The following is a 27149-nucleotide window of genomic DNA, read 5'->3' as shown; positions in this document are numbered from 1 at the left end:
AATGATGTATCTGCCTTCCGAGTCTTAAACATGTCTCCACCTTCAGATCACTAGCCTTATCACTATCATATGAGTGATTGTCCGTCGTCGTCCGGGTCAACTTTTTACATTTTCAACTTTTTCTTGAAAACTACATTCTTATTGCTTTGATACTTGTTCATTTCGTGATGATATCTTTAATTCTTTAATTTTGATGAATATTTTTGTCATTTTTTGTTAAAGTAATATTTTCGACTTCTTGTTGAAAACCGCAAGTCTGATTGCTTTGGTATTACATATATAGGTACTTTTACTATAGGTAGACAGACCTCTTTCAGATTCGTTCATTTTGTAATGATCTTTGATTCTCTAATTTTGATAATTTTTTTTTTAATTTTTCGTAAAAAGTGATATTTTCGACTTCTTGTTAAAAACCCCAAGTCTGATTGCTTCAATATTATATATATAAGTACTACATGTGGACCGCTCTCAGAATTGTTCATTTTGTGATGATATCTCTAATTTTGATGAATATTTTTGTCATTTTTGGTAAAAGTAATATTTTCGACTTCTTGTTGAAAACCGCGAGTCTGATTGCTGTGGTATTACATATATAGGTACTTTTACTATAGGTAGACCTCTCTCAGATTCGTTCATTTTGTAATGATCTTTGATTCTCTAATTTTGATGATTTTTTTTTAATTTTTCGTAAAAAGTGATATTTTCGACTTCTTGTTTAAAACCGCAAGTCTGATTGCTTCGATATTATATATATAAGTACTACATGTGGACCGCTCTCAGAATTGTTCATTTTGTGATGATATCTCTAATTTTGATGAATATTTTTTTCATTTTTGGTAAAAAGTTATATTTTCAACTTCTTGTTGAAACCGCAAGTCTGATTAGGTACTACAGGTAGACCTCTCTCAAATGTGTTCATTTATTGATGATATCTTTAATTCTTTAATATTAATGAATATCTCTTTCTTTTTTGGTTAATGGGAATGTCTAGTATTTGGAAGTTGGTCAATTCGAAAACGGTAGGAAAAATAAATACATAGATAATATAATAAATAGTTATGGAGAGTATAACAACAAAATGGTCAGTTATATGTTGGGTATTGCGTAAATGGTACCTAGTCCACTCAGACTTTATAAAAAGAATTAACAAAAGATGATCAAAAATTGAATTACTACATTAATTAATACACATGCACAATAAAAGGATATGGTAATGGTAAAACGTTCCGTTCCGTTCGGCTTCAATTATTTCTTCGTGATTTAGTTGCCATTGTGGTGGGTGTAGAGCTGTCCATTTACATACAGCTTTCCATCACGAAATGTTGGTATATTTTGGCTTTGTTTTAGGCATGTTGTCTCTGTGATATAAGTTGTCTTTTCGCTGGCGATCTCTGGAATGTCCAGGAAGCCATATACATATCCCTGCACCGACGCGAGCGCCACTGTCGCGCAGTAGTCGTGAACTGCTCGTGCCATGTGCAAACTGATCGTGAAGTGCGTAAACTAGACGTGATCTGCTCGTTCCATCAATGCGTGAAGTAAACGTGACCGTGTCAGTGGGAAGGCACCGATTCATGACCATGTCGTGAACTACTCGTGAACTCGACGTGAGCTGTTCGTGAACTATTCATGGCAGTTCGTGACAGTCGTGGCATGGCACGCATCGTCCCGACGAGTTCACGAACAGTTTGTAGCTGACGAAGTGCACTGAGGCTTTCACGGCATTTTTGTGTTAACAGCGCCCTCTAGTGTTAGTCGTGATCTGTACAGAGACTAGTACTTTTGTTAAATAGTTTCTTATTTCATGCAATTATTTCATGTTAAATTATTATTATTTGTAGGAATAGATATTTCGATTTAGAGGGCAGATTTATTGTCTGCATGTGTTTTTTGTTGCGTATTACCGAGGATTGTTTGTCCCATGATGCAACAGTAGCCATGTTTCCATTGTTCGTAACGTTGAACGCCATGGACGCATTTTCGTCGGTAATCTCTCTCGGAGTACCAACTAAATAGGCCCACGAGGTAATATACAGTTGAATAATTTGTACTTTGAGTGTTCAGAGAGCAGTTTTGTTGTAGTATGGATCAACATAGAGCTTTTTTGATGTTATACTGACTTGTGTTTTCAAGCATTACATTATATGTTTATTTATTTATTAACACACAACATCCCCCGGAGGGGATGAAAAGGGTTACAAATCAGATATTAGTAAAAGAAAAATAAACACATAAAAAGTAAGGGAACAAAAAGGCATAAAAAAAAAAAAGATAATAATTTGAATACAAGGAATGTATTACTGGCTTAGTTTATGTAGGTGCTGCTGTCTTGTATTAAAACAGTTTTTTAAATATTGCGCTAAAGGAATAGACATTTTCTCGTCTTTTCGAGACATTTTCTCGTGATTTCGTCATCACCGTGTTTGGCATAGTATTAATCGTTGTTACGTTATTATATGAACTATGGACTCGTGAAAGGACTGAAGTGTATCCACATTCATTGTAGTGGAAGAATTACTTTTTGAATTGTTGAAGAATCGTTTTTATCGTGTTAGCTGAATTACTGTGATTATTATTTGTTATGTTGTGACCTTCAGTGATAGCGCCATCTATGGTGAAATAGTGAAGTACTGAATTGTAGTATTTAGAGATATTTTTAGTACTATATGTTTTACACCTTACTTGTATTAAGATTTAGTTTTTGTTAATTGCTAGATCTTACGGTGTTGGTATATGTAACTTGAAGATGCGATTAAACAGATATGCCACATCAGTCAAGAACGTGATCGCCTGTATTTAGTATATTAGTTGGTGCTGCCACACAGTTTGCTCATAGTTCAAAACCCGGTCGCTAAATTTTGTCGTGACAACAATTTTGAACATTTCAAAATTCTCCTTCCGACATGGCACGCAGTCACGACGGGTTTACGCACACTTCACGCTAGTTTGCGAGTAGATTGCGCACTGGCAAGGGTCAGCCTTGCTTGAATCGTCGTCGCCGCCGCTGTGTTCACTGCTTGTAATGGTGCCAGATTCTTGCCCCTGGTCCAACTGGTTGAGATTGTTAAGCCACCCTGACACTTGCACGACATTTGGCCACGATTTTGTCGTGGCAAGTCGTGCCATTTTGGAGCACGAACTGGGAGGCTTCTGCACTGTTTAGTTCCTGACAGTCGTGGCATGGCGCGCACTGGCACGCAACCTCCCGACGAGTTCACGAACAGTTTTCTCATAGTTCAAAACCCGGTCGCGAAATTTTGTGTGACCAAAATTTTGAACATTTCAAAATTTTCGTCCCGACATGGCACCCAGTCACGACGGGTTTACTGATTATTGTTGTTGATAATAACTTACTTAATGTCTTCTTGCCACATAAACTGCAGAAATTGGCACACTTCCCGAGAGCCCGTGTGCCACAGTTACGCTGTCAGTAGTTCGCGCATGCGCAAAATCAGTCACAAAACTGACACACATATTAGAATAATACAGTTGAGAAATGTAAATAACCGATAAATGATGGCAGACGTTTCGAAAAGAATGAATACATATCGATAATGTAGCTAACACACTTTGCTGTGACTGACTATTAGAAGACAGTAAAAAAATTTTTTATTTATACAATCACTGTTTTCCAGGGGTATCGTTCTGTATCTGAGAAGAAACTCAATTTATTAGTATGAGACAGTAGGGGATTTTGAGTATATAGGAGCAGAAAAAAAAACATAAAAAGGTAGCGTATTAAAGTAAGACTAAGGTGTCAACAAAAACAGTAGTGTAATGACAAGTGAAGACACATGATTCTGATTTGAATATCCTTTTGTAGTGAAGCGCTAGAGAGGAAACAAGTCAATTCTACTTAGGATAGCCCTCCAGGCATCAACTCGAGTTTTTCTATTGTTTTATTGTGCATAGACACAGTCAAAAGTTTTCCCTACTCCTAATTATGCACTTAAATCTGTATTATGCTTGCCTCTTCGCGTTTTAGAGCGGTGGTTAGACTAGCTTGCAGTCTGAAACATTCTTGAATAATAAATATAAATTGCGTAAACTAGGGGTGAACGCGAAAGTCATGTGACCGCAAAATCCCAAAAGACTCTCCATCAGTGTAAGCGCCCTCACATTACCGGCCAGATTCGGGCTTGTAAATTTGCATATACGTCATACGGTGGGTGGAGCAGCCGAGCCACGGATCATAACTATAAACCGGACATCGCGCGTGCCTGTGTTTACTTGTCTCGCGCTATGTTACCATGTTGTTGACGCCAACAAAATTGAGTAAAACAACCGTCGTTTCTCAGAGAACGCAAGAAATTATCTGTATTATGCGAGGGGATTTTATTTACTTAAGTTTTGATGCTATATTAGCTCAACCAACATGTCTGGGCTTAGATAAGCAACCCGTACACACAATATAATCTACCAAATCATGCCAGGACATCGGATGTCCTCACCACCACCTAAAATAATGGGTATAAGTAGCGATACCGTAACTATGAGCAAAAACAGTTCACATAAATATTTTATCTGAGTTCTCGGAATATTTTCATTTCAATTTTATGTCACATTTTAAATTTTACAAAAAAAAAAAAAATGCTGATGAGTGGCAGCTGTAAGACAAAAATCTGTGCCTAAAACTAAATCACATACATGAATAACTAATATAACTTTATACTAAAAGAAAACAAATATTTTGGTACTGATCTCATTTGTCTATTATTTGTATGCTATGTCATAAAGACGAGACGTATCGTCGACCAGGGAAGAGGCTACTATATGTAATGTGTTGATACACAAGGCGCAGACAGAAAGCCCTAAATCGTATGTTGGCGACACTGTCATGTCCATATCAACAATATGTTTACAGACTCCGTATCTTAAAATACAGTATTTACACGCCATGATTTTGTTGGACTGTGGACACTTTATCTGATATCGAGGTGTTTTTCGACGTGACATACATTTATATATTTTGTTATCACCGGTTGTAGTTTATCCTAGCGTATTGACTTATATGTGACCTCACATTACTCAGTGGCATTGCGATCACAATTTACTAACTTTTGTTAAAAAAATAGGTTACTAGTACGTCCATGCTGTGACTGAATTGAGAATTGTGACAAGTGATTTGGGGATGACCTTGACATTTAAAGCTACATTATACTTGCCTCTATACGTTTTAAAGGGCAATGGTCGTCTTGCCTTGATAAATACTGATTTCCCCACAATCCAACGCGCTCTTCTAATGGAAATCACGAGTACGAGTTTTGACTTGAGTGCGACGTGCACTAATTAATGCCGATGACTCCTTCCAACCAACCAATCAGAAAATAAATTATCTTAGAGCTGTGTAACCTCTCAATTTGTACTCGTTGGTCTGAGCAACAGTCAAAGTCGCCATCTTTGTTCATAGGAGACGCATATAACGTGCATGCGTGACGCGACGACCATGCACTGCCCTTTAACTGCAAACTCAACTTTACTATAACTTCGACTAAGTACAGCAGCATGTTTGAGCTCCCTTTCATTTGAGAATCAATGTTTGACATTCTAGACTGGTACTACGCGCGTTTTCTGTAAATGTATCGATGATTCCCTGTACATGTATTGCGAAATAAGGCATTACATTTATGATTATTATTGACACAGTGTCTTCATAGTCCAAGTACTCGAGGCAATTTTACAAGTCTGAGCCAAAAGCTTTGATGCTATATTAGTTCAATCAATATGTCTGGGGCTCAGATAAGCAAACCGTACACGCAATGTAATCTACCAAATCAAGCCAGGACATCTGATGTCCTCACCATGATCTAAAATAATGGGTATAAGTAGCGATACCGTAACTATGAGGTAAAGCATTTCATAAATATTTAATTCGAGTTTTCGGAATATTTTCATTTCAATTTTATGTCACATTTTAAATTTTACAAAAAAAAAAATGCTGATGAGTGGCAGCTGTAAGACAAAAATCTGTGCCTAAAACTAAATCACATAAATGAATAACTAATATAACTTTATACTAAAAGAAAACAAATATTTTGGTACTGATCTCATTTGTCTATTATTTGTATGCTATGTCATAAAGACGAGACGTATCGTCGACCAGGGAAGAGGCTACTATATGTAATGCGTTGATACACAAGGCGCAGACAGAAGGCCCTAAATCGTATGTTGGCGACACTGTCATGTCCATATCAACAATATGTTTACAGACTCCGTATCTTAAAATACAGTATTTACACGCCATGATTTTGTTGGACTGTGGACACTTTATCTGATATCGAGGTGTTTTTCGATGTGATATTCTTTGTTTGTTATCACCGGTTGTAGTTGATCCTAGCGTGTGGACTTATATGTGACCTCACATTACTCAGTGGCATTGCGATCACAATGTACTAACTTTTATTAAAATAATAGGTTACTTCATACAACTGAAGAATTACTACTGGCGATCATGTCGCCTAAATTTATCCAAAAAACTGCTTACTTTTCAACCCATATTAACATGTGTTGCTGCAATCATATTCCCCATTTTAATCACAAACTACAACGATAACGACACAATGCAAACGACCTTGCTGTCGGTATAGCTCCACTGTAATTGACAAGTGCAATGGGCAGTGGCAGTTATGACAGTTTAGTAATTGAGGCAAAGGTCACTGGAAGGGAATATCCCGTAAGAGGAAACGTATTTGTGTATGTAGTGCATGGATATGTATAATTGATAATGTGGGTGTACATGAAATTGAAGCTGAAACATGAAGTTATTGTCCCTATTACCAGAACATTTATTTTGCATTATTTGGTTACTGTACATGTGACTGAATTGAGAATGGAAAAGTTACATGTGATTTTCGGATGACCTTGACCTTTTCTTAATATATCTTGACAGAACGAAGACCTCTGGACTCCCACTACACATACAATCAACACGTGACCTTGAAATGACCCTGACCCGACCTTGAAGATTTTGAGGTGTTTTAGTCCCTCCCACCCTCACTGTTCAGCATCACCCATATAAAAAAGCAGCAAACGTATAAACCTTGAAATGACCTTGACCTGAACTTTAGCATTTTTGGAAAACATTGGCTTAGCCAGTTCATTTTCCAAGACAATGTGTACAGGGAAAGCCTAGCCTCGACCTGATACAGTTGTCTACTGGAGTCCATGCATTATACATATATAATAAATGGGAAAGTGAAAAAATCCTAAAAAATAATTGAGATATCTGCACCAAATGAACAAACTTGAGAGATGACCAGTCCATATGTCTACATTATGAATTCCAAAGCAATGTGGCAGGCGGTTCCAAAGAAGGAAAAAAAATGAGCAAAACAAAATTTCAAAAATGTACTAAAAATATACACTTGCACATGGTGCTATGAAAATGATAAGCCTGTAATCCATGTCAACAACATTCATACCAAATTTCCAAGCAATCTGACAAGTGGTTGTGGACAAAATCATTGTTAACCAAAAATGACAAATATATTTTTTTTAAATAGAAGAGGATTATACGTGATGTCATGAAATTAACAAATCTGACAGAGGACCATCCCAGGTAGGTGTGGTATGAATAGCAAGGCAATCCAGCTGACGGTTTGGGAGAAGTCGTTTGATTGAGAAAAAGTTGACGGACGACGACAGGTGTGGGCAACCCATGACTTCCGCTCGGTCATAGGGAGCCAAAAAATCAATACGAGGTGCGTCATATGAATACCAAAAAGTCATTTGGTAAAGAAAACAAAACAGGAGTATGGTTAAAACTAATTTATTGAACATAAAACTACAAAGATAGAACAAAAAATCACGCACAGAATTGGGAAGGCAGTGTTAAACACAACAAATAGCACACATATGCACCATTGGGGCAAGGGTAAGCAGTCTGCGATAAAATCTTAACCAATCAAGTGATTGGCACTGACTTGATGTAAATGATGCAACGGTGGCGCACTGCTATTTGTTCCTAACCCTTCCCGTGCCAGGTCGTGTCCGGTCAGTGTACGTACGTTACTCTTATAAATATAATCATCGTCAAACAGAAAACATTACACACTTGCTGTATAGAAGTATGAGGACACACGTGGTAAAGATATTACTGTGCTGGATATGTGTGGTACTGACCTACCATACTGTCCACGGTGGCAGCATTTCGACGTGCTGGCCTGTGTCTAACTGCGACCACGGCACGATGGATGGAGCCACATGTGTTTGCGATGCAGGTTGGAGCGGTCTTTGCTGTGACGGTATGTGTCCTTTTTGAAACTTGTTTCAGGTACAATCCGATAGTGGGTTTTCTGTCAATTTATTACATCATCTTAAACAATCGAACATGATCATATCCGCGGGCTGGGTAGTTCAATGTTTGCGCTCTTTGGGTATAGAAAGGTTTTCAATAAATATATTCAGTGTCAATCTACAACAACGTGAGTAAATAATGTTACTTTAATTACCACCAATGGTAGTTTTGTGTGCATCTCCACCTATATTTGTTGTCCATTTATCCGGGTTTTCACAAATATACTGTAAACAATAACGGTTAAATCGCATACCAGACATTCAAATAATTTTTGTTATTGCATATTACACACGCTCGAAGTGAACAATATGAATATTTTTTGATGTTAATACAAATTCCACTGTGCAATGGAACATAAAGATTGATTAAGGTTGTAAGCCTGAGATCAGTCAACTTCAAGTTGTCAATTTCGAAAGCTATAAGCAAAATGTATTCACGTTTACGAGGTGTTCTACATATTCCATCAGGTTTCTTGCTATTTATTTTTTATTTTGTGATTTCGTCAATAACAATAGCTCACCATGGCATCTCTACGTTTATGTGACAAATAGATGATAGTTTGACTACGCAATTTTAAAATTACGCTTTCAATTTCAGGATTTATTTTAACGTTCGAAGAGTTCGAGTTTTCATATAACCAAGGTTTCCGGCAAATCCATTAAACCTACCTCATTGTACTGTATCGTACAACATATCACACGTATCTAGACTAAGTTTATTCATTTACAAGACTCGCCCGGGCCGCAAATGTAACAGAAATATATGTCAAAGGTTTTACAAGTCAACTCGCCTAATAACTGTTCTCAACACGGCGCGCTTATACTTCTCCTCCGTTTGGGCAGCATGGCGAATACATTACTAAAGAGAGGTAGCGACACGAAATTTTGCATATGGGGGGGGGGGGGCGCCACTGCCAAACATACGTTAATCGCATGTATTATTGGTATTAGTGTATTCGTCTGAAAAACACGTAGTGACACGATTCAAATGATTGCACCTTCATATGAGCACCCAACTGCATTTACAGTTACACCCAGTGACCTACGTATATAAACTGTGCATTACCCTTGACAATCAGGAACGTGTTTGTTTGACCACACTGTACAAACTAATATAACATTTCCGTGATTTATTTTTCAGAGCAGCCGATCGAATGCCAAAACAGTAAGTTTGCATTGTATTTCTTCAAATTACATTATTTCAAATTTCAAAACTTATAAACCGTGGCATGTGACACCTTATCTACGATATCATTAAATGTCTCATGCTCACCAAGGCCAATGTAAATATTCTGGCTCGATCAACACAGTACAGGTATGTCCAATATTACAAACTAAACAAACACTAACAACCCCATTGCGATGTCGGTGGGTTTACTTTTAAGTCTTGGAAAATACTTGAGACATTGTTATTGTTCGAAAATATACACTAAAATGTAACAGTACTGCGATAAAAATCCTTGTTAAGCCTTTATGCTCTTTCCGTCTTTTGTTGATTATCTCTTTGGTCATGTTAGATAAGGTGCGATGATGACGTAAATTTGAAAAAAACAAAAAAACAAACAAATGAGGAACAAAAAACAAAAACAAAAAACAGAGCGCATTGGATTGTGGGAGTTTCAATGTTTATCATAACACATTTCGCATCAATGCATCAAAACGAAATATAAAATTGTTGCCTCGATATACGGTAGTTTTTTCAGTACGACTTTATTTCATTTTTTTCTAATAACTTGTTTCTCCAGTGTTTGTGCGGTTGAGTTGTAAAAAACAGCGGATGGTCGTTGTGTAAATATTACTAAAATATTCGGTCATCGAATCGAACTGTATTGCGTTTTGCTCTGCTTTTTGAGGGTACCACTCCGGTTCTTTTCAACCGGGCCGTCTGACTGAGACTGGTTCGTTTCACTGGGGATCGCGAAAACAGTGCGTCAGACAATATCATTTTTATCGTTGAAGGCTTGAGTTATAGTAAATTTAAACTGCCAAATTTGAACTTGACACGCAATCCACCAATCGAGATCGCTATGTTTATATATTAAAGGGGAGCAGAGGTGTGGCTTTTGACACTCTGTACATGAAATTTGAGATCTATGTATGAATTCTGTCAATAAAAATAACTTGTATGTGCTGCGAAATGCCTTAAATATTGGGTATAAAACGGGCTGTGAAGCAGACGACAAACTTCCGCTTTGCCTGGCGTTATTTCGCCTCTAGAGGGCCTGTCAAATGATGTCATCAGTGAACACTGATAATTGAACCCATTCATTCTAGTACGTCAATCCCACGGAAATGCTACTATGAAAGACCTTGTTGACCGACAACTTAAAAGTTGTAACATGGCGAGGTGTTGTGTTATGAATGCCATAACGATTCATGTTAAGTTTCTCGAAATCCCAAATAAAAAATCACGTTGTTGGTTGCGGGAAATCGGCAGAAGAACTAATCTGAAAGTGAAGACACGTACAGCGTTCTGGCTATAGTAAACAGTGAGTGAATTAATATTGTACTAGTTAGAAATATGCTACTACAGTACTCATTTTGCCCAACTTCCTACTTATTAATCGATCGCTTAATTTCCGACCGCACTGTATTTTACCAACCGGAAAACGACCGCATTCAAGTCACCTCGACCCCTATCCTGTTCGACCCTAGACACCTCGATCCCAAGTTAGACACCTCAACCCTTTACCCACTAGTCACTTCGACCCCCGGAGTTATACACTGTGCGTCATTTCGACCCGAGAATTATACAACACTGTACGACAATATCACACTTTCCCTGAGTGTGTCGGCCACCGATTTCATTTCACTGACTAGTTAATGTTTGTTGCTTGTCGATTTCTGTTCATTCTATCGCACGCAACTGCAAAATGACACCATCTTGGACTGAACCATTGTACTTGATCGGTGACACCCTATTATCCCGCAAAGGAGGTGTTGCCGACGCACATATTTTTACTAATTAATACTTCAATGAGGTGATGCCGAAACCAGTTAGTACTAATAATGACACTTAATAAAAGGTGTGATAAAAGTAATTATTAAAACGAAAGTCTTAACAAGTTATTTTATTTTGTAGGCATTCAAGCTTATTACCAAACGCTTCAGAGTTTGTTTTCAGGCTTGGGTGGTACCAAGGTGGAAATGGTTGCACATATGGGGGGTAATTCCTGGAATTGCAATAGAGAGGGTTCAGGCCGAAATACATATATATAGTGTTTTCATGTTTCGTCTGATATTTCTGTGGTATTCTGCTGCTGTAAATAATGCAATATTTGTTCCGAAATTCAGTGTGTTGTGTGCACTCCAGGGTTATTCGTTTTTTGCTCAAAACACCCCTATTTTTTAATGGCAGAGTCGAACAGTTTCACTCCCACTGGGAAATCTGCATTGTTACTTGAATGAGAGCTAACTAAACACATTTTCCAGACCGGCGAAAGTGTATGCAACAGCCAATTTTAACAGCCTGTCACGTGATTTTAGTCTGAATGTGAACATCAAAAGAGGCTAATCCATTTACGCAGGTATAACTGGGAATAGAATATGTGAGGGATTGTATCAACAGAGATGTGTATAATGAAAAGTAACATCTATCCTTCTTTTGCATCGCTGAGCATTTCTGTTTTAGTATACTGGTTTGAAAATGTTGAATTTGCATGATTTCCAATGTGTTTTTTTACTGAAACTCCCCTATTGATCGAATCCCGGGTTTGAAAGAGAACGGCACACCACGTGATTCGTTTGAATACAATGCTGATGGCAAACATGCCGTGCTACTGCGGTACTCCACTGACGGGATGACTTACTAGTACCGTCACGACTGCATGCTACAACTTCGCTTGTGATGTTGCTTGTTAGCCGTGGATTAAATGAATCTTGATTACCAGTCAAATGTTGCTCATTTGACGTTGGTAATCTTTATTTGGAACTGAGTAACCTCCTGGTACTTCGTACTATGATAAAAATCAGTCAACATACATCATGTTCTCTCAATCGTAGTATTCCATGTGATGTACACCTAATATGCCAAAAATGTTGCTGAACGATTTGAACTGGATAAAAATACTAGACGAAAATTTGTTTACAAAATAAAAATACTTCGGTTGCCAATGAAAACAAACCGGTAAAAAAAAAGCAATATGTTTTCGGCTGTTATCATGGTAGGACATGAATGTGAAGCTAACGTCTGTTTATAACTAAAACCGGGCACCTTATACGAGGTTCGCAAAATAACATGGCAGTCATTAGAAGTCACTTTATTTTATTGTTAGGACGTATTGAGCCGTTAAATGTATTATTTCCAACCGTTTTGCGATAGTATTTTCTAGATTGGAGGCAGCATTTACATTTTATTCAAAGTTCAAAGCTGCGTTGGGATTACGTTGACAGTGGTAACAATGTCGGCGCCGGTGATCTCTTACCAGTGCGCAACGTAGCCAAAATAAAAGACATGATCATTTAGACACTGCTATTACAAGACTGGTAGGAGATAATAAATTTGGGGCGAAAGTATTCAAAAAACAGATTTTGGCTGTTGCCATGGTAGCGGTAAGTCAGAATTGCCTGTCAAGTATGAACAAAATCAGCCAAGCCAAAAAAATCACAGAAGAGTTAAAAAGCCATTCCTGCTGAACAGTTACTCTAACTTAGGGGTCAACTTTCTCATTAATGAAAAAAGATATCAAAAATTCAAATAGTAACTTTTTGCCCTCACTCAAGCCGAGTACAATGAGTTATGTCTGAGGTGTTGTATCACAGGGAGTTGGACAAACTTATGTATTTTAATAAATTATTGAATAATAAAATGTTATATAACTTTTCTTTTACCCCTCCCCTTCCTGGTATCTATTTCAAGTAATCACTATTTTTATTTTGTAAACACATTTCCGTCGGCTATTTTTGTCGGGTTCAAATCGTTCACCAGCATTTTTGGCATGTTAGATGTACATCACATAGAATACTAGGATTGGGAGAACTTAATGTTTGTTGACCACCTGGAAACTGGGTTTTATAAATCTTGAAGGGCTCTCGGAAGATCCACCCGCAGCCTGGACCCGCAGTAAAATCTCCGGTTAATATGCAGCCGCAACCATCAACATCGATATACCATGAGGTTTCTGCTGGCGACTTTGCGGCGTTACTCAGTTCCAAATAAAGATTACCAACGCCAAATGAGCAACATTTAACCGGTAACCAAGACTCAGTATATCTACGACCAGCAAGCAACATCACAAACGAAGTTGTAGTGTGCAGCTCACGAGTCAGCGACGACCGATGTCAACGAAAGTCATTCCGTCAGTGGAGTACCGCAGCTGCACGGCATGTTTGCCAATGCACAGATCTGTGGAGGAACTTTTAACTTCAACATAAACCGTGTATCGTAGTCGCCCAGTTTAAGTTCTGGTTCTGTCGTGGTCCCAACTAAAGGGCGACAGTCGTCGTGTCGCGTCCTGATCGACATGGGACTCATAGCGACGTATGTAACGCGTGTAAAATACATTGTTTATTTACATGAAATTCGAACACGCGCTGCGCTACGACCACCGCGCTTAAACATCCACGAGTTATTTATTCGGACAATGACTCAAATTAGACGTCTGATTATTTTATTTTCACACGTACAGCGACACGCGTTCTACACTGACAAGCGTTGCTAGGTCGCAGCACTGTCTTGGAGCATATTAATGGGAAATTGGGTTCCCCGACCTAAATTTCTATCCCGGTTTGTTGCACGTTCTTTTTTTAATATGGAATAATCAAATATGGGACCTATGTATAATAACAGAACCCCACACCCTCCCCGTGGCTTCGCTCGTGAAAGTACGGCAGCAGGATACACCGCATCACTCGTGAAAATAACTTCCATACGCAATGAAAGCCACGGGGAGGGTATCTGTCATAATACTTCATTATCACTGAAAACATTTTTCCCCTGATAAATAAATTCCAGTGAAAATGCCATTTCCCCTCATACTCTATTGAGACACAGCGCAGTGAAAATTAGATTCACATGTAATATCAGCAAAAATAAATTAAGTGAAATTCTACGTGTCTTCATAATAGTTGGAAATGAACAAATTACACCCGACCCTACCACTCCATATACAATGTAAACTACACCCCAAAACATCCTTTCACCCGCAGTTACTACCGTGTTTCACCAGTGTATTCTATTTGACGTCAGGAGAAATTGAAATAAACAAATTAATTATAATTTCAGCCTCTAATTGAGCACTGATTAAATAAACTACCTCGTCTTTATGTCAACTTGCAGTTATTCGTTGCCTACATCAGTGACTTCAAAATATATGTTTCAATCCCAGGAATTTCACTCGCTGTTAATTGCATGGGAGTGCCAGTCTTAAATGAATTTCTATTGTCATGTCAATTTCTTGCGATTACTCGAACATTAAGCTGTAACCAGATACCGCCTAGGTGCTGTAACTAAATCCTGGTGTAAGCACCGGTTAGACAGGCTTGAACTATGCATGTGAAGCCAGCTGTGGGGTATATTCAATCCTATAGATTTCTCACTGTTTGGTAACTATTTGCTGCAAATGCAACAAAAATCAATATAAAAAAATATTACCCACACAGCATTCTACAGGTTACTTGTATTTATAGAGATCTTTGATAAAAAAAAAACATTTGGAGAGACCTGTGTTATCGTCTGCTTGTCGATTTCCCATGTTTATTTTACAGGCGGGCAACCTCAGAATTGACAGTATACAGCATTAACGTGGATTAAAGAGTGTGTACCCTTCATTCGGGCTGGCTTTGATGGTTGTGGTCGTGTAGACCAGCTCTAAAGTGGTCACCTCTTTGGATTACAGATGCATGGCAATTAATCAACTTAACTGTCCTTGCACTGCAACGCCAAGTGGTTTTGTTTTTTGCCTGGTATGTGTAACCCTGGTTGTCGACCAACATTGCATTGCCGCGAATAGATGCTCCGGGAAGTACTTCATATTTGATGACAAACTCTTCATCCATGTCTGGCAACGAATCTGACAGCGACTCATCAGAAAGAGTATCCTCTAAGTACTCTGATGGCTGGTCAAATAACTGTTGCGCGGTAAAGGACTGGGATAGATCTGTCTTCGCATCGTCTTTGTCAATCTGTATATAGATTGGTTGATCATCCATTTCTGCAGTTGGTGTTGGGCAGTCAGCACAAGACCAAAGGAACTCAGCAGAACTGTCATTGATGAGCTGGCGATACGTCTCCCTGGAGACACCCGAGCTGCAAGTACGATGTTGCCATCTGCTGCAATTGTCGCATTCAAGCGCCACTTGTCGTAGACGGACTTCTCGGGAACAAACAACACATGGAAACGGTACACTACTAGTAGCCATGGTAATTTGTATAAATAGATGCGATAATACCGGTAGATAAATTCGGACAGGAGTAATCTCGGATAATAGCTAGTGAACAGTACAAAAACTGAACTCAGACTGACCTAACATTGATTTTCTCTGGGATTTTATAGAGGTTTTGACTTTGAAATAAGCTGATGCCGCATATCATACCTTTTCGACAGTAAACAGTGAGTAAATAAATATTGTACGAGTTAAAAACTGAATTAGAAATACGCTAATATCACTTGAACTACAGCACTCATTTCGCCCAACTTCCTACTTTTAATCGACCGATTATCGCTTAATTTCCGACCGGAAAACGACTGCATTTTTATCGTAATTTTTCTCTCGTTGTCTCATTGAAAACACCGACCGGTCGCCCAAACACTGGTCACTGGCACAGGAGTGATCGAAATAGTGGTTTTGAGTGATACAGTTTGGGGATACAACGGGTACTAACTATTTTTAAATTCCGAACTACTCTTCAAATCTATACCACATTGTATCGTTCGCGGAGGAAACATCATCAGTGTCCAATATTAAAGAACTGAGTGTGTGTAATTATTATGAAAGCAATATATTACAATGTTGAATTTTTTAGCGGAGCCAGTACAATATTGTAAACGACAATTATAAATTTGCGTAATTAGAAAAGCAGCGCACTAAGTAAACGACCTTAAAATATACAAGTTTGCGTACAGCACCGTCAGAACTAATAACAATAAGCCAGTTCACGGTTTAGCCGGCATCGTAACGAGGCCGGGGTCATGGGGGATAAAAATCGCTGACGTTGGTGGCGTTGCATAGTGTTTGCAATGTGTACAGCCACAAAGGCCATTGTATTGAATAAGTATTGTTTGACGGTGAAATGTGGCAGGATATGCTAAAGAAACTCTGTCTCTTTTATGAGACATATGTTTTAGGGGCTTTGAGATTTTGTAGCACAACTGAAGTCGAGGTTGAAACATCTACAGACACTGTAGCTGCTCCGGACAGTATACCAGTAGCTGAACACAATGTGAAAGTATCCCAATTGCCAACAACAATATCTACAAAGGAAGCAAAGAAAAGAAGCAAAAAGCCAGCCAAAGGAAAGGGCAAAAAACATAAGGTGGTCACTGAACCCATTTACTTGTGTGTAATTTGCACAACAGAGTGCCTTGAAACGCCTCACATTGAAACAAATGAACAAAACAGTATCATGTGTGATAAATGCAACATGTGGTCACTGGGAATGATGAGGAACTTGGAGAGGAAAAGTGGTATTGTCCTAACTGCAGAAATTAATTTTAGATTCCAGTGCTGACCACCAGTGCAATCCTACACAAAATTTATTCGGTTACATACAAATGTTAACTCAATTTTTGTTTTCAAACTGGATTCAGTATTTACCAAATGCAGAAGGCTCAACACTCAGATAAAATGACAACAACAAAAAATAAATCACAAATGATGCCCACATTATGCTCCTTTAACATTTATAAAATAGGCACCTTGGTGGTCATCACTGTACAAGACGTGTTTCTATATTTATTAATATGAAGTAGAAGTGGCATGTGTATTAAGTAGCCTATACAATATATGTGTGGAATATTATTGTAGAATTTGAATTAAAGTATGGACATTTATGACATAGTATACTGTTTGATTTTTGAGTCTTTGCAGTTACCCTGTCTGTATGTGTGTGTGTGTGTCTGTTCGTTCCTCTGATATCTCAAGAACCGTATGTTGGTTTTTAATGAAACTTGGTGTATAGATGCTCTGGGCTAATCCGCAGATGTGATTAGTTTTGGATTAAAATCCATGCATATAATTAACCTAATTTTAATAATGATTAGATTTTTGACTTTTTCACTGATATCTCAGGTAAAATAATCATCACATTTCAATGAAACTTACATAGATACATAGGACGATGCACATACAGATATGTGAAATATTAATTACCTACTTTGCATAATTAATCAATTTTCTGCTTTTGATATTTCAAGTACTATTACTTCATTACTTTTCAATGAAACTTGGTAAAAATGTGTGTATATTAATCAATTAATTTACATAATTAGTTAATTTTTGGCTGTTACACTGATAATGTACTAGTTATTCCATTTCAATGAAACTTTGTACATGAGCACCCTGAAACAATATACAGACCTAAATCTATGCATAATAAGTGCTTAATTTGTATAATAATTCATTTGGTTCATTGAGGTAATCCACAGACATGATTAGTTTAATGTTGATAAACATACACATTGAATATATATTATTAGCCCATTTCCGATATCAGAAAAATCAGATTTAAATTTAATTCATCGCAGAGGTGCTATGGGACTAATTAGACTAAAAACCATAGATGAAAAATTAGACTAAATACCATGGATAAAATTTAATTTATTTTCTTGTATGTATTATAAATTTTGATGATGTGAATCACATTGTTTTTCATGTTATGCATCTCAAATAGCAAAAATCAGTTGACAAGCTTCTTGTTTGAAAAGCAAATCTTAAATTTATTTTAATGTGTCTCCAAGACTCTCAGCACACAGGCGTTCTTTCTAAACCACCAGAATACATATTTATTTCAAGGCGTTACTCATGGTGAATGAACATGATCATCAAACTTAAGATTCCACTTTGCATTTAAAATTATGTTCATATTTATTAGTATATATATATTTATTAGTATATATATTTATAACTAAAACAAGATACAATATTTGATAAGCCTGTGTGTCATCACAAACATGTAATGTCAATGAACCAAGTTTGTCAGAAAAATATTTTAAAAACATTGTTTATATCATTCTTTATATAAATGTATTTATCAGGTTTGATCACAAAACTATCATATTTTTTGCAAATACACAGAAATTACAATATAAGAAAAGTGAAACATTGATGGCACTTCATTAAACATGGTAAGTTATCCAGAGATCTGCAAAAACTGAAAGTTGCAGATTATCCTACCAGTCCTACAAGAAAATAACTCAACTTGGTTCATTTTATTAATGGATCAAGGAGGTTACACAGTCCTGCACAGGCCATAATAATGTCATTTGCTAAATGAACCAACGTTAAAGGAAGTGTTGTTTTGAGAATTCGAAAGCGCTTTATTCGCTCAATAGCTCTCTCAATGTGGATTCCGAGGTTGGCAACTTCTTTTGTTTTCTTGACGTCACTTCCTGACATTTGTTCATGGCTTCTTGCACCAGGAGGAATGACCAGCTCTGTCCTATGTAACAGTAAATCTCCTGCAATGTCAAACCCTCTATCAGCCATATATTGATCATATGATTCCACTTTGTCCATAAATCCATTATTCTGTGTGATATGTCGATCAGATGTCCGACCACCCCAAGCCTCTGAGAGAAACCCAATTTTACCACGTGGAGTAATGACTACTAGAACCTTGATGGTATTGTGTTTTTTATAGTCACTCCAGGTCAAGGCCTGGAGTTCAAGTTCTCTTGGTCTCTCTATAAAAAATTCTGTACAATCCAGTATATCTCTAAGCCTTGTGGTCCGTTTCATGAAACACCTTGGGAGATTGGCTCTAATGTTTTCAGGGTCTGGTAGGAAAATACTTTCTTTCAGGAGAGGGCCTATCACTTTTACCCAAGTTGTGAATATTGATGATACTAAACCTTCTGATAAATTAAATGTTCTGGCGATGTATTCATTCAATAAACCAAGTCTCAATTTCATCAAAGTGATAAGCATTTCTTCTTTTATTTCCACCTTTCGTTCAGGTCCTCTCTTCATATGTGACTCTTGTGTTTGAGATTTTGATGTCTTTGCACCTTTCCAATACATCATTTTAACGACCTTTGGTTTAAAGTATTCATATAATAGATTAAATATTTTAATAGTTGTTATTCCAGTGTAGAAAAGACAAGCCTTGTCATCAGTTATAATTCCATCAAATTGGCTTTGGAGGTTTTTCAGAAAGTTGTTTTATCAGTTTGTCTTTCTCTTTTATTTCAATGTCTTTCATGTGGCACCTTGGACAATGTTCACCTGGACAATCACACTGCAGTGGCTCTCTGTAATTATGTATCCATTCAAGTATGTTTCTATCATCAGAAGGGCCAGCAATTGATGGGCATGTTATTAATGGTGTATCTGACAGTTCAGTATTTCTGGATTTGATGAATGTGTCAATGTTACTTTCTGTCTCTTTCGTATTGGTTCAAGTGAATGTTTATAGAGTTTTCTTCTGGGTGCTTTTACTTTAGACAACGATCTTCCAAGAGCCAAAGTAGGATATGGGTGTTCTGTTGTTGGTTTACCATCAATAAAGTGCTCAGAGCAAACACGGTCATATTTGGTAGCCTCCCAGTTTTTTTGGTTAATTTTTCTGTTCTGTACATATCCTACACCACTCTATGTACATTTCATGATTATTCAGCTTTGATGGGAAGGGGTACAAGTAAAAAGGAGGATCGCAAATACATGCTCCTACACCATGAAGGGACCTGTGTTGATCACATAATTCTGTTTTCCATTTGTTGATCCTATAGGTGCTGTTGTGGCACCCTACCACAGCACAAATGACTTTTGGCATTGGTAGAATATGTTTATCTGAAGGAAAAAGCACATGAAATTATTTTAGTGTATACTTCTACAAGACGCAAGTTGTTATATTTATTTCAAATAAATATTGATATAGTATATGTATCAAACAATAGCTAGGACTATTTATATTGACACTAAAAATTAATCATATAGAATATTTTGACAATGAAATAAGACCATAATGCTGTGTTATATTCTATACATGTTTTTACACAAACTGTGAAATTTAGGCACATATGGATATAATATATTACATAATATGAAATACAACCTACATTTCTGTGGCAACAGCATAGTCATAAATTGGGTACTCTGCATATGTACTCTTAATGTGCTCATAATCAAATAAATATTATTGTCCGATTCGGAAAATTGTTAGTATAATCATCGCAAACAACTGATGTATACTCACATGCAGAATAAACTCAGATTAGCCTTTAGATTCTAGTAGAATCCCGTTTAAATGCATGGATCCACGCGACTGTCAAGGCAAACACTATGCAACGCCACCAACGTCAGCGATTTTTATCCCCCTTGACCCCAGGTGACCCCGGCCTCGTTACGAAGCCGGCTAAACCGTGAACTGGCTTAATTTACAAGATCGACGCGCGGAGCGTGAAAGAAAAAGATTGCTAAGGTAACGCGCCTGTTCAGTGCGTGACTTGGGGGGTCAGCATCGTCGCGCAGTAAGTTACGCAATTGCGTCCCAAAATGATGTCGTTGATCACTCAGTCTTTTGCAAACTATTATGAAATAGTTTCCAAGCTTTTGTGCAGCCAAATTTATTTAACTTTGTGGCAATATGATCTTTTTAATTTCCCAGTCCTTTCTGTTCATTCATGATCTTGACAACAAGTGTGAATTGCTGTGCGAGCCTTTCGTTCCCGACCGCGGTTAGACGGCGTCATGAAATCTATGCATAAAAGGCGGCGACCTGCGGGGGTTTGATTTCCTACTCTCTCCTAAGCTAGCGGTTGGTGAGAATGGTTATTAATATATTACCCGATCTGCTTTGTAAATCGGACAGTCATATCGCAATTGTGTTGAAACATTTTGGGGGTAGTAAGTAACGTCAGAATATTGTTTAAAATAAAATATTCCATGGCATTCAAATCTAGGCCAAAGGGTCAAATTGCGTGCATATAATTATAGATATTTAAAAACTAAATATATTTGATTTTTTGACGGCTATTCAACGTTTGTGCGAACCACAATAAAAAAGGTATGTGTATACAATAGCTATATCGCTGAGATATGGAATTTGTTACAATATTGTACCGACTCTAATATTGGACACATATATAGTTGCGTTTGCGAACGATACAGAGTGGTATAGATTTGAAGAGCCGTTTAGAATTTATAGTAGTTAACACTCGTTGTGTCCCCAAACATTTTGACCACTCCTGTGCCAGTGACAAAAAACAATAAAAATGCGGTCGTTTTCCAGTCGGTAAAATACAGTGCGGTCGGAAATTAAGCGATCGATTAAAAAGTAGGAAGTTGGGCAAAATGAGTACCGTAGTTCAAGTGATGTAAGCATATTTCTAACTAGTAAAATATTAATTCACTCACTGTTTACTATAGCCAGAACGCTGTACTGTCTTCACTTTCAGATTAGTTCTTCTGCCGATTTAATTAACTCTCAGTTTTGGTCATTTGGCCTGACATTCTCTCACTATTTCGACAACGTCTTTACGAACAAAAGGACGTCTGATCTTAGCATTCTCGGACAATGACATTTGGAGTGCAAAATACTGACCGGGACAACAACTGACAATAAACAACAATTGTGAGATCTATTTAGATTTCAACGTCCCGGGAAAACTGAAAAACACAAGTGGAGATAATGGATAATTTGCATAGCCACTCATTCGGAAAGAATTTTGTTGATGTTCATAATTTAAATGTCCCAAATTTAAACATATAATCGTTTCGGAAAAAGTTATATATGGAGATTCCGTCATAACTTTTATTGCACCATGTTTCGTTTTCACTATGCACAGCTTTATAAATCTTGATAAGCGTTCGAAAAAAATAATGTTGGTGCAAGTTTTGTATAATTTAATCGTTTTTGAATGTTCCACTATGCACGAGCTGAGAAATTTCAACAGTCCCTCGCCGAAACTGTCCAAGTAAGAATTAGCAAGAAAAAAATCCACGTCACGAATCGGCATCTATAACTTTAAAAAAGTACAATATTTTTAGTGGGTCCTTATCGAGGAAATGTGAACTGTGAGCACAATAGTGTGTCCTGATATCGTGTCTTATTTAATGCCGAGTACAGTTTATTATAGTATGTAAATTTAAAGTGCGCGGGTTATCACCCGCGCATGCGTCAGATGGCCATAGCATGTCAGTTTACAAACAAGCGTCTAACCATGAGCTTATGCGTTTTAGCATGCGTTGTTGTCGTCGCTTGGGAGTCAATTCCTTGGGTAGAAATAATGGTCTAATTGTGATGTACACAATAGAAACCTGTATGAAACTATTTTCACAGACGAAAACTCCATATGTTTCGATTGCATCCGCTACCAGGTGTTCACCAAACAATCGGAAACAGGCAGGTTGTCTTGGACTGCAGCACGATCAAAATGCGAGGAGCTCGGTGGGAATTTAGCTATGCCACACACTCAATCTATTAACAAAGACGTTCGTCAGTTCATCTTTAATAACGATCTAGATGACGAAGTCAGGAACGGGCTTTGGATCGGGCTTCATCGCAATGGAGAAGGCAATTTCGAGTGGGTGAACCCATCTATCAACGTGGATTTCACCCACTGGGCGGGTAACCAGCCTAACAACCATCGTAATGAACAACACTGCGTGCAATTGTGGTATGTATTCATTGTAAATCATTAGTGCTAATGTCATTATTATTCAAATGCAGATTTTTATTTCGAATCACTCAAAGCTTAGTATTAATTACAAAAATGGTAAACTGAACACAACTTCTTATTTTGATGCTCTGTGATATGTTATTCTGTATTCACACTTAAGCATACAAGTCCAACATGATAGTACATTTATTTCAAGTTTTCCATCTCTCCAGGAAAAGAAGAAGCATGAAATGGGATGACGCCAAGTGTGGGGTAAAGAAGAGTTACATTTGCGAATTCTCCTGTAAGTTCGTAACTGCTCCCTTGTTCATTTCAACACTAAAGTAAAATGAACTGTAGGCTCTATTTAACAAAATATATATACATGATCCCTTTCCCTAATTGAAATGTTAATAAAGACCTGTATTCAATAGGACATTACGACCAATTTATCTGAAATGCATACAAATTATGTCAAATACTGCATCTGAATATTGGTTGGGGTAATTATCTTCTGCAAAACACCAATAACGTTACGTATGAAACGATTAGCATTATCACAATGATTTTTATTTTGGATAACAAATCATGGTCAATACCACAATCGAATTAAACAGATTAATGCCTTGCATACTATATCATATGTTTTGTGATAATATTAACACTACCACGTTTTCTTTTTTTTTTCAGATTGTGCCTAACTATCAACTATTGTCCACTTCAAGAAAGTATTTGAATAAGTAAAAAGTTAAATGAATATAGCATTAACTCAGTAGTAATTTGATATGTAATTATTTGTAATAACTGTGTTAACCACTAATTTCAATTTGTTTATTCTTGGTGACTGACCTTATTAATAGTGACAAATAGTGTGATAGAAAAATGTTGTTTCAAACAAATGTTTCTCTTATGTAATGTAGAAACAAGTAAGTGAATATATTAAAATGTTCATTGTGAATGCAATTACCATATGTATCGAACCAGACGTTGACAAATGCAAATGTCAGTCTACTGAAATCGAAAAAAACGGTACCTATCAATTTGTGGTGACAATTACATCGAAATCTAATTGATCTGGGAATACACATCCTGCCTTCCGATGACATAATAATATGACCCAATACAGTTACATGGTGATGGTGATTGTGAAGTAATTTATATTGCACTAGTCATCATATTTGACCTGTTTTTTCTTATATTAAATTGGCATTGCTCGGATATTCATTTCACAACATGCCGTTTTGAGATAACCATTCATTAGCAATCCTCAGTCAGGGAGCCAGTCAACCTGATTCAAATTTGTAATATCCTGAATGCCGGAGAATCTGGTGAGTTGTTTCATGTATGCAGACGTGCAGTTGGGATAATTGTTGCCGATCACATGAATTATTTAAGCTCACTGTTTGAAATTATCGTGTTGTACTACTTGACAGTATAGAGTAGCAGAACAGTGGCGCTATGCTATATTGCTCGTGCATACAGAAATAAGTGTAAATTGTAGTACAGCTATTTTATCACTGCGGAAGAATAGTAGAAAGGCACCAATCTACGCAGTTACTCGCCAGATTTCCTTTCAGCATGGATGGATTATTTTGATTACACTTATTCACTGTATATACCCGTTAACCCTGTAGTCTAAGTGACTAGCGCCATCTAGTGTTCGTATATTAATTAAGAGAAACGTTATGTATGGTGGTGGTGTGAATTATTGCATTTATTACTAGATACATATTCATTAGGGTAGACTGGCACAGTCTGGGCGATTTATTTCTTTTAAAATTTAAAATTAAATAAAAAAAATAGCGAAATGAAGGTGTTAACGCGAAATCCCCTGTAACCGCGAAATCACACAGACTGGACGCTTTTGCCGCGCCTTCTGTGGTGAAAGCAGGAACTAGTGTGTTTTCATACTAGTTTTTATGTTAATGAGCAGAATGACAGGCAAGAACGTTATTCAATCAGAGTAATTTGACCTTTAAACTATATCTAGTTAACTTTTGTATCTGAAGACTTAACTTTTCTTCAAGTTCCTCGATCGTCAATCATAACAAATAAATTACTATTTATAACGTTTTGTACAAATTATTCTAATGGAGAGAAGTAGCCTGCGTGTAGCTTTATTTTGCCTGGGTTACAGTGAAGCGCGATCTGCACAGAAGACCCACAATGTTTACCTCATTATGCAGCGCGCACGCCCCCACTCCTTTTCTGTATCCGTTCAGTGATGTCACTGCATATCATGAATATATAATAGCAACAGATTCGCTGCAAATAAGACCAGTCTGTGGTGGTTTCGCATTCACCCCACCTTTCGAAAACTGAAACTTTTAACTGAAAAAAAAATCACCACAGCTGGGCCAGTCTATCATTATTGGCAACACAGTGAAGCTAATATACTATTTAGAGTAGTACACATTCGGCAAAGCAAACAAGATTGTTATGGAAATAAATAGGCAAGGCAGGCAGGTATTCATAAATTATATCACTCAAGAATTATTTGTCATTATTTTAATTTTTACCATTTTTGACTACCACACAGTCTAAATAGGTGTATGCTTTGATCCACTGCATAGGTTGAGCAGAAATTATAAATGTTTGTATAATATTTACATTGCTATGTAGCTCCATTTGTACCGCCAATACCATGAAAGTCAATGTTTAAATATCTTCCTTATCCACCTTAAGGATATATTGGATAGATTATGAACAGAATACAGCAGCGTTTAAATTTATTGAATATACTTTGTTTAAAATCGTGTATGGATGATAAGTTTTTTTTCTGACTTTGTTTTGAAAGTTGGTTAGATAGCAGTGTTAAAATTAGTGTTTTTATTTCAGGTTATTTAAGAAAAGAAAAAAAAATGCTAGAAAGTTTTCTGGAAGAATAGTCATTCTGTTTAAATCGATTTTAAGAGAAGATCTTAGTAAAATCAATAGTATATGCAAGCAAATAGGTAATGTGAATTAAAATGGAGAATTCTTTGGTCTAGATAAAGACCTTTTTATATCTGCAATGTATATATTCCACCAACAGGTTCATCATATTACAACAGTAGTTATCTTACAGGCCAAGATATTTATGGACATTTATAACAGATGAAAACCTTTAATATGAATATCATGGAAATGATAATCCCTTCATCCATGCTATCAGTGACGTCCGAGATTAAATCAGCAAGGGCGAGCTTTGTGCTGTACTTTTTACGAAAACCGTACTGAGTATTTAAAAGAATGTTAAATTGGTCGAGAAATGCCATAAGTTGATTTTTAACCACAGATTCAATTATTTTACTAAGCACAGGCAATACTGAGATTGGTCTATAATTATTTATATCTAAAGCAGATCCTTTTTTATAGATAGGTGTAATTTTAGTATATTTTAATGCATCCGGGAATTTGCCTTGGATCAGACAGCAGTTGACAATATGTGTGAGTGGACCGGAAATGATATTGATATAATATCAATATCTATACCTGTATTAAATTGCTCCACACTATAAGACCGGCAGTTATATTTGACAGTTGTTTGTTCTGTATCAGCGGAGTTCATAGTTAGTGTTTGTCTTACCGATTGGACATTTACAAGTTAGTTGATTTGGTCAATATCATTTGCTGAATGGACTTTTACAACTGGAGATCCTTCGTCTTTTCTGGCAAATATCTTCCCATTTTGATTTCAAATAAATTTCCATTTCGCGGCTTTGCGTTTGTTATTTGTTTCATGAAAAAGTTTCTTGTTATTTTCGGTAAGCTGCTCGTTTATATAAATCCGTTTGTTTGTTCGTTGTAATCCTCCAATTTTTATATCTGATGTAGATTTATTATTATACGTTTTTCTTTGCTTTATATAATTTATTTCTGATACTTCTTCTTGTAAAGAGGGCGATAACCTCAGATGAGCGTTGCCCTGGTTTCAATGGCAGCCGTGACTGATATCAATGTCACTTCTGATACTTGAATTCCTGCTAGATCGGCTATTTTAATTATTATTTCGTCAGTATTTTCACCTTGTACTTCAGGTATTCCCTGTATTTCTAGGTTATTGCGCCTTGTATACTGCTGCATTGTTTCGATGTCGTTTTCTGCCTTGTTCAGCTT

At 37.0% G+C, this 27149-nt stretch overlaps 2 protein-coding genes across 2 annotated transcripts; one reads left to right on the top strand and one right to left on the bottom strand.

Moving 5' to 3' along the window:
- Positions 1-18657: 18657 nt before the first annotated feature.
- LOC144343764 (uncharacterized) lies at positions 18658-19476 on the bottom strand. The gene has a single exon (XM_078006178.1). It carries the CDS (start codon positions 19474-19476, stop codon positions 18658-18660), a length of 819 nt encoding a protein of 272 aa, XP_077862304.1.
- Positions 19477-22738: 3262 nt separating this feature from the next.
- On the top strand, positions 22739-24014 carry LOC100367339 (salivary C-type lectin 1-like). The gene is made up of 3 exons (XM_002742002.4): positions 22739-23069; positions 23285-23355; positions 23742-24014. The coding sequence occupies exons 1-3, from the start codon at positions 22855-22857 to the stop codon at positions 23750-23752; spliced, it is 297 nt and encodes a 98-aa protein (XP_002742048.3). The 5' UTR covers positions 22739-22854; the 3' UTR covers positions 23753-24014.
- Positions 24015-27149: the final 3135 nt, after the last annotated feature.

The sequence above is a fragment of the Saccoglossus kowalevskii genome, chromosome 22, assembly GCF_978046115.1.
Source record: "Saccoglossus kowalevskii chromosome 22, keSacKowa6.1, whole genome shotgun sequence".
In the NCBI taxonomy this organism is placed as follows: domain Eukaryota; kingdom Metazoa; phylum Hemichordata; class Enteropneusta; family Harrimaniidae; genus Saccoglossus; species Saccoglossus kowalevskii.
This window is presented reverse-complemented; position numbering and strand designations above follow the sequence as displayed.

Excerpts from the sequence above, each read along its gene's own strand:
- LOC144343764 (XM_078006178.1), bottom strand. The coding sequence starts at position 19,476 with ATGATGTATTGGAAAGGTGCAAAGACATCAAAATCTCAAACACAAGAG.
- LOC100367339 (XM_002742002.4), top strand. The coding sequence starts at position 22,855 with ATGCCACACACTCAATCTATTAACAAAGACGTTCGTCAGTTCATCTTT. Across the intron at positions 23,070-23,284 it reads CAACACTGCGTGCAATTGTG|GAAAAGAAGAAGCATGAAAT; the intron begins GTATGTATTCAT and ends CCATCTCTCCAG.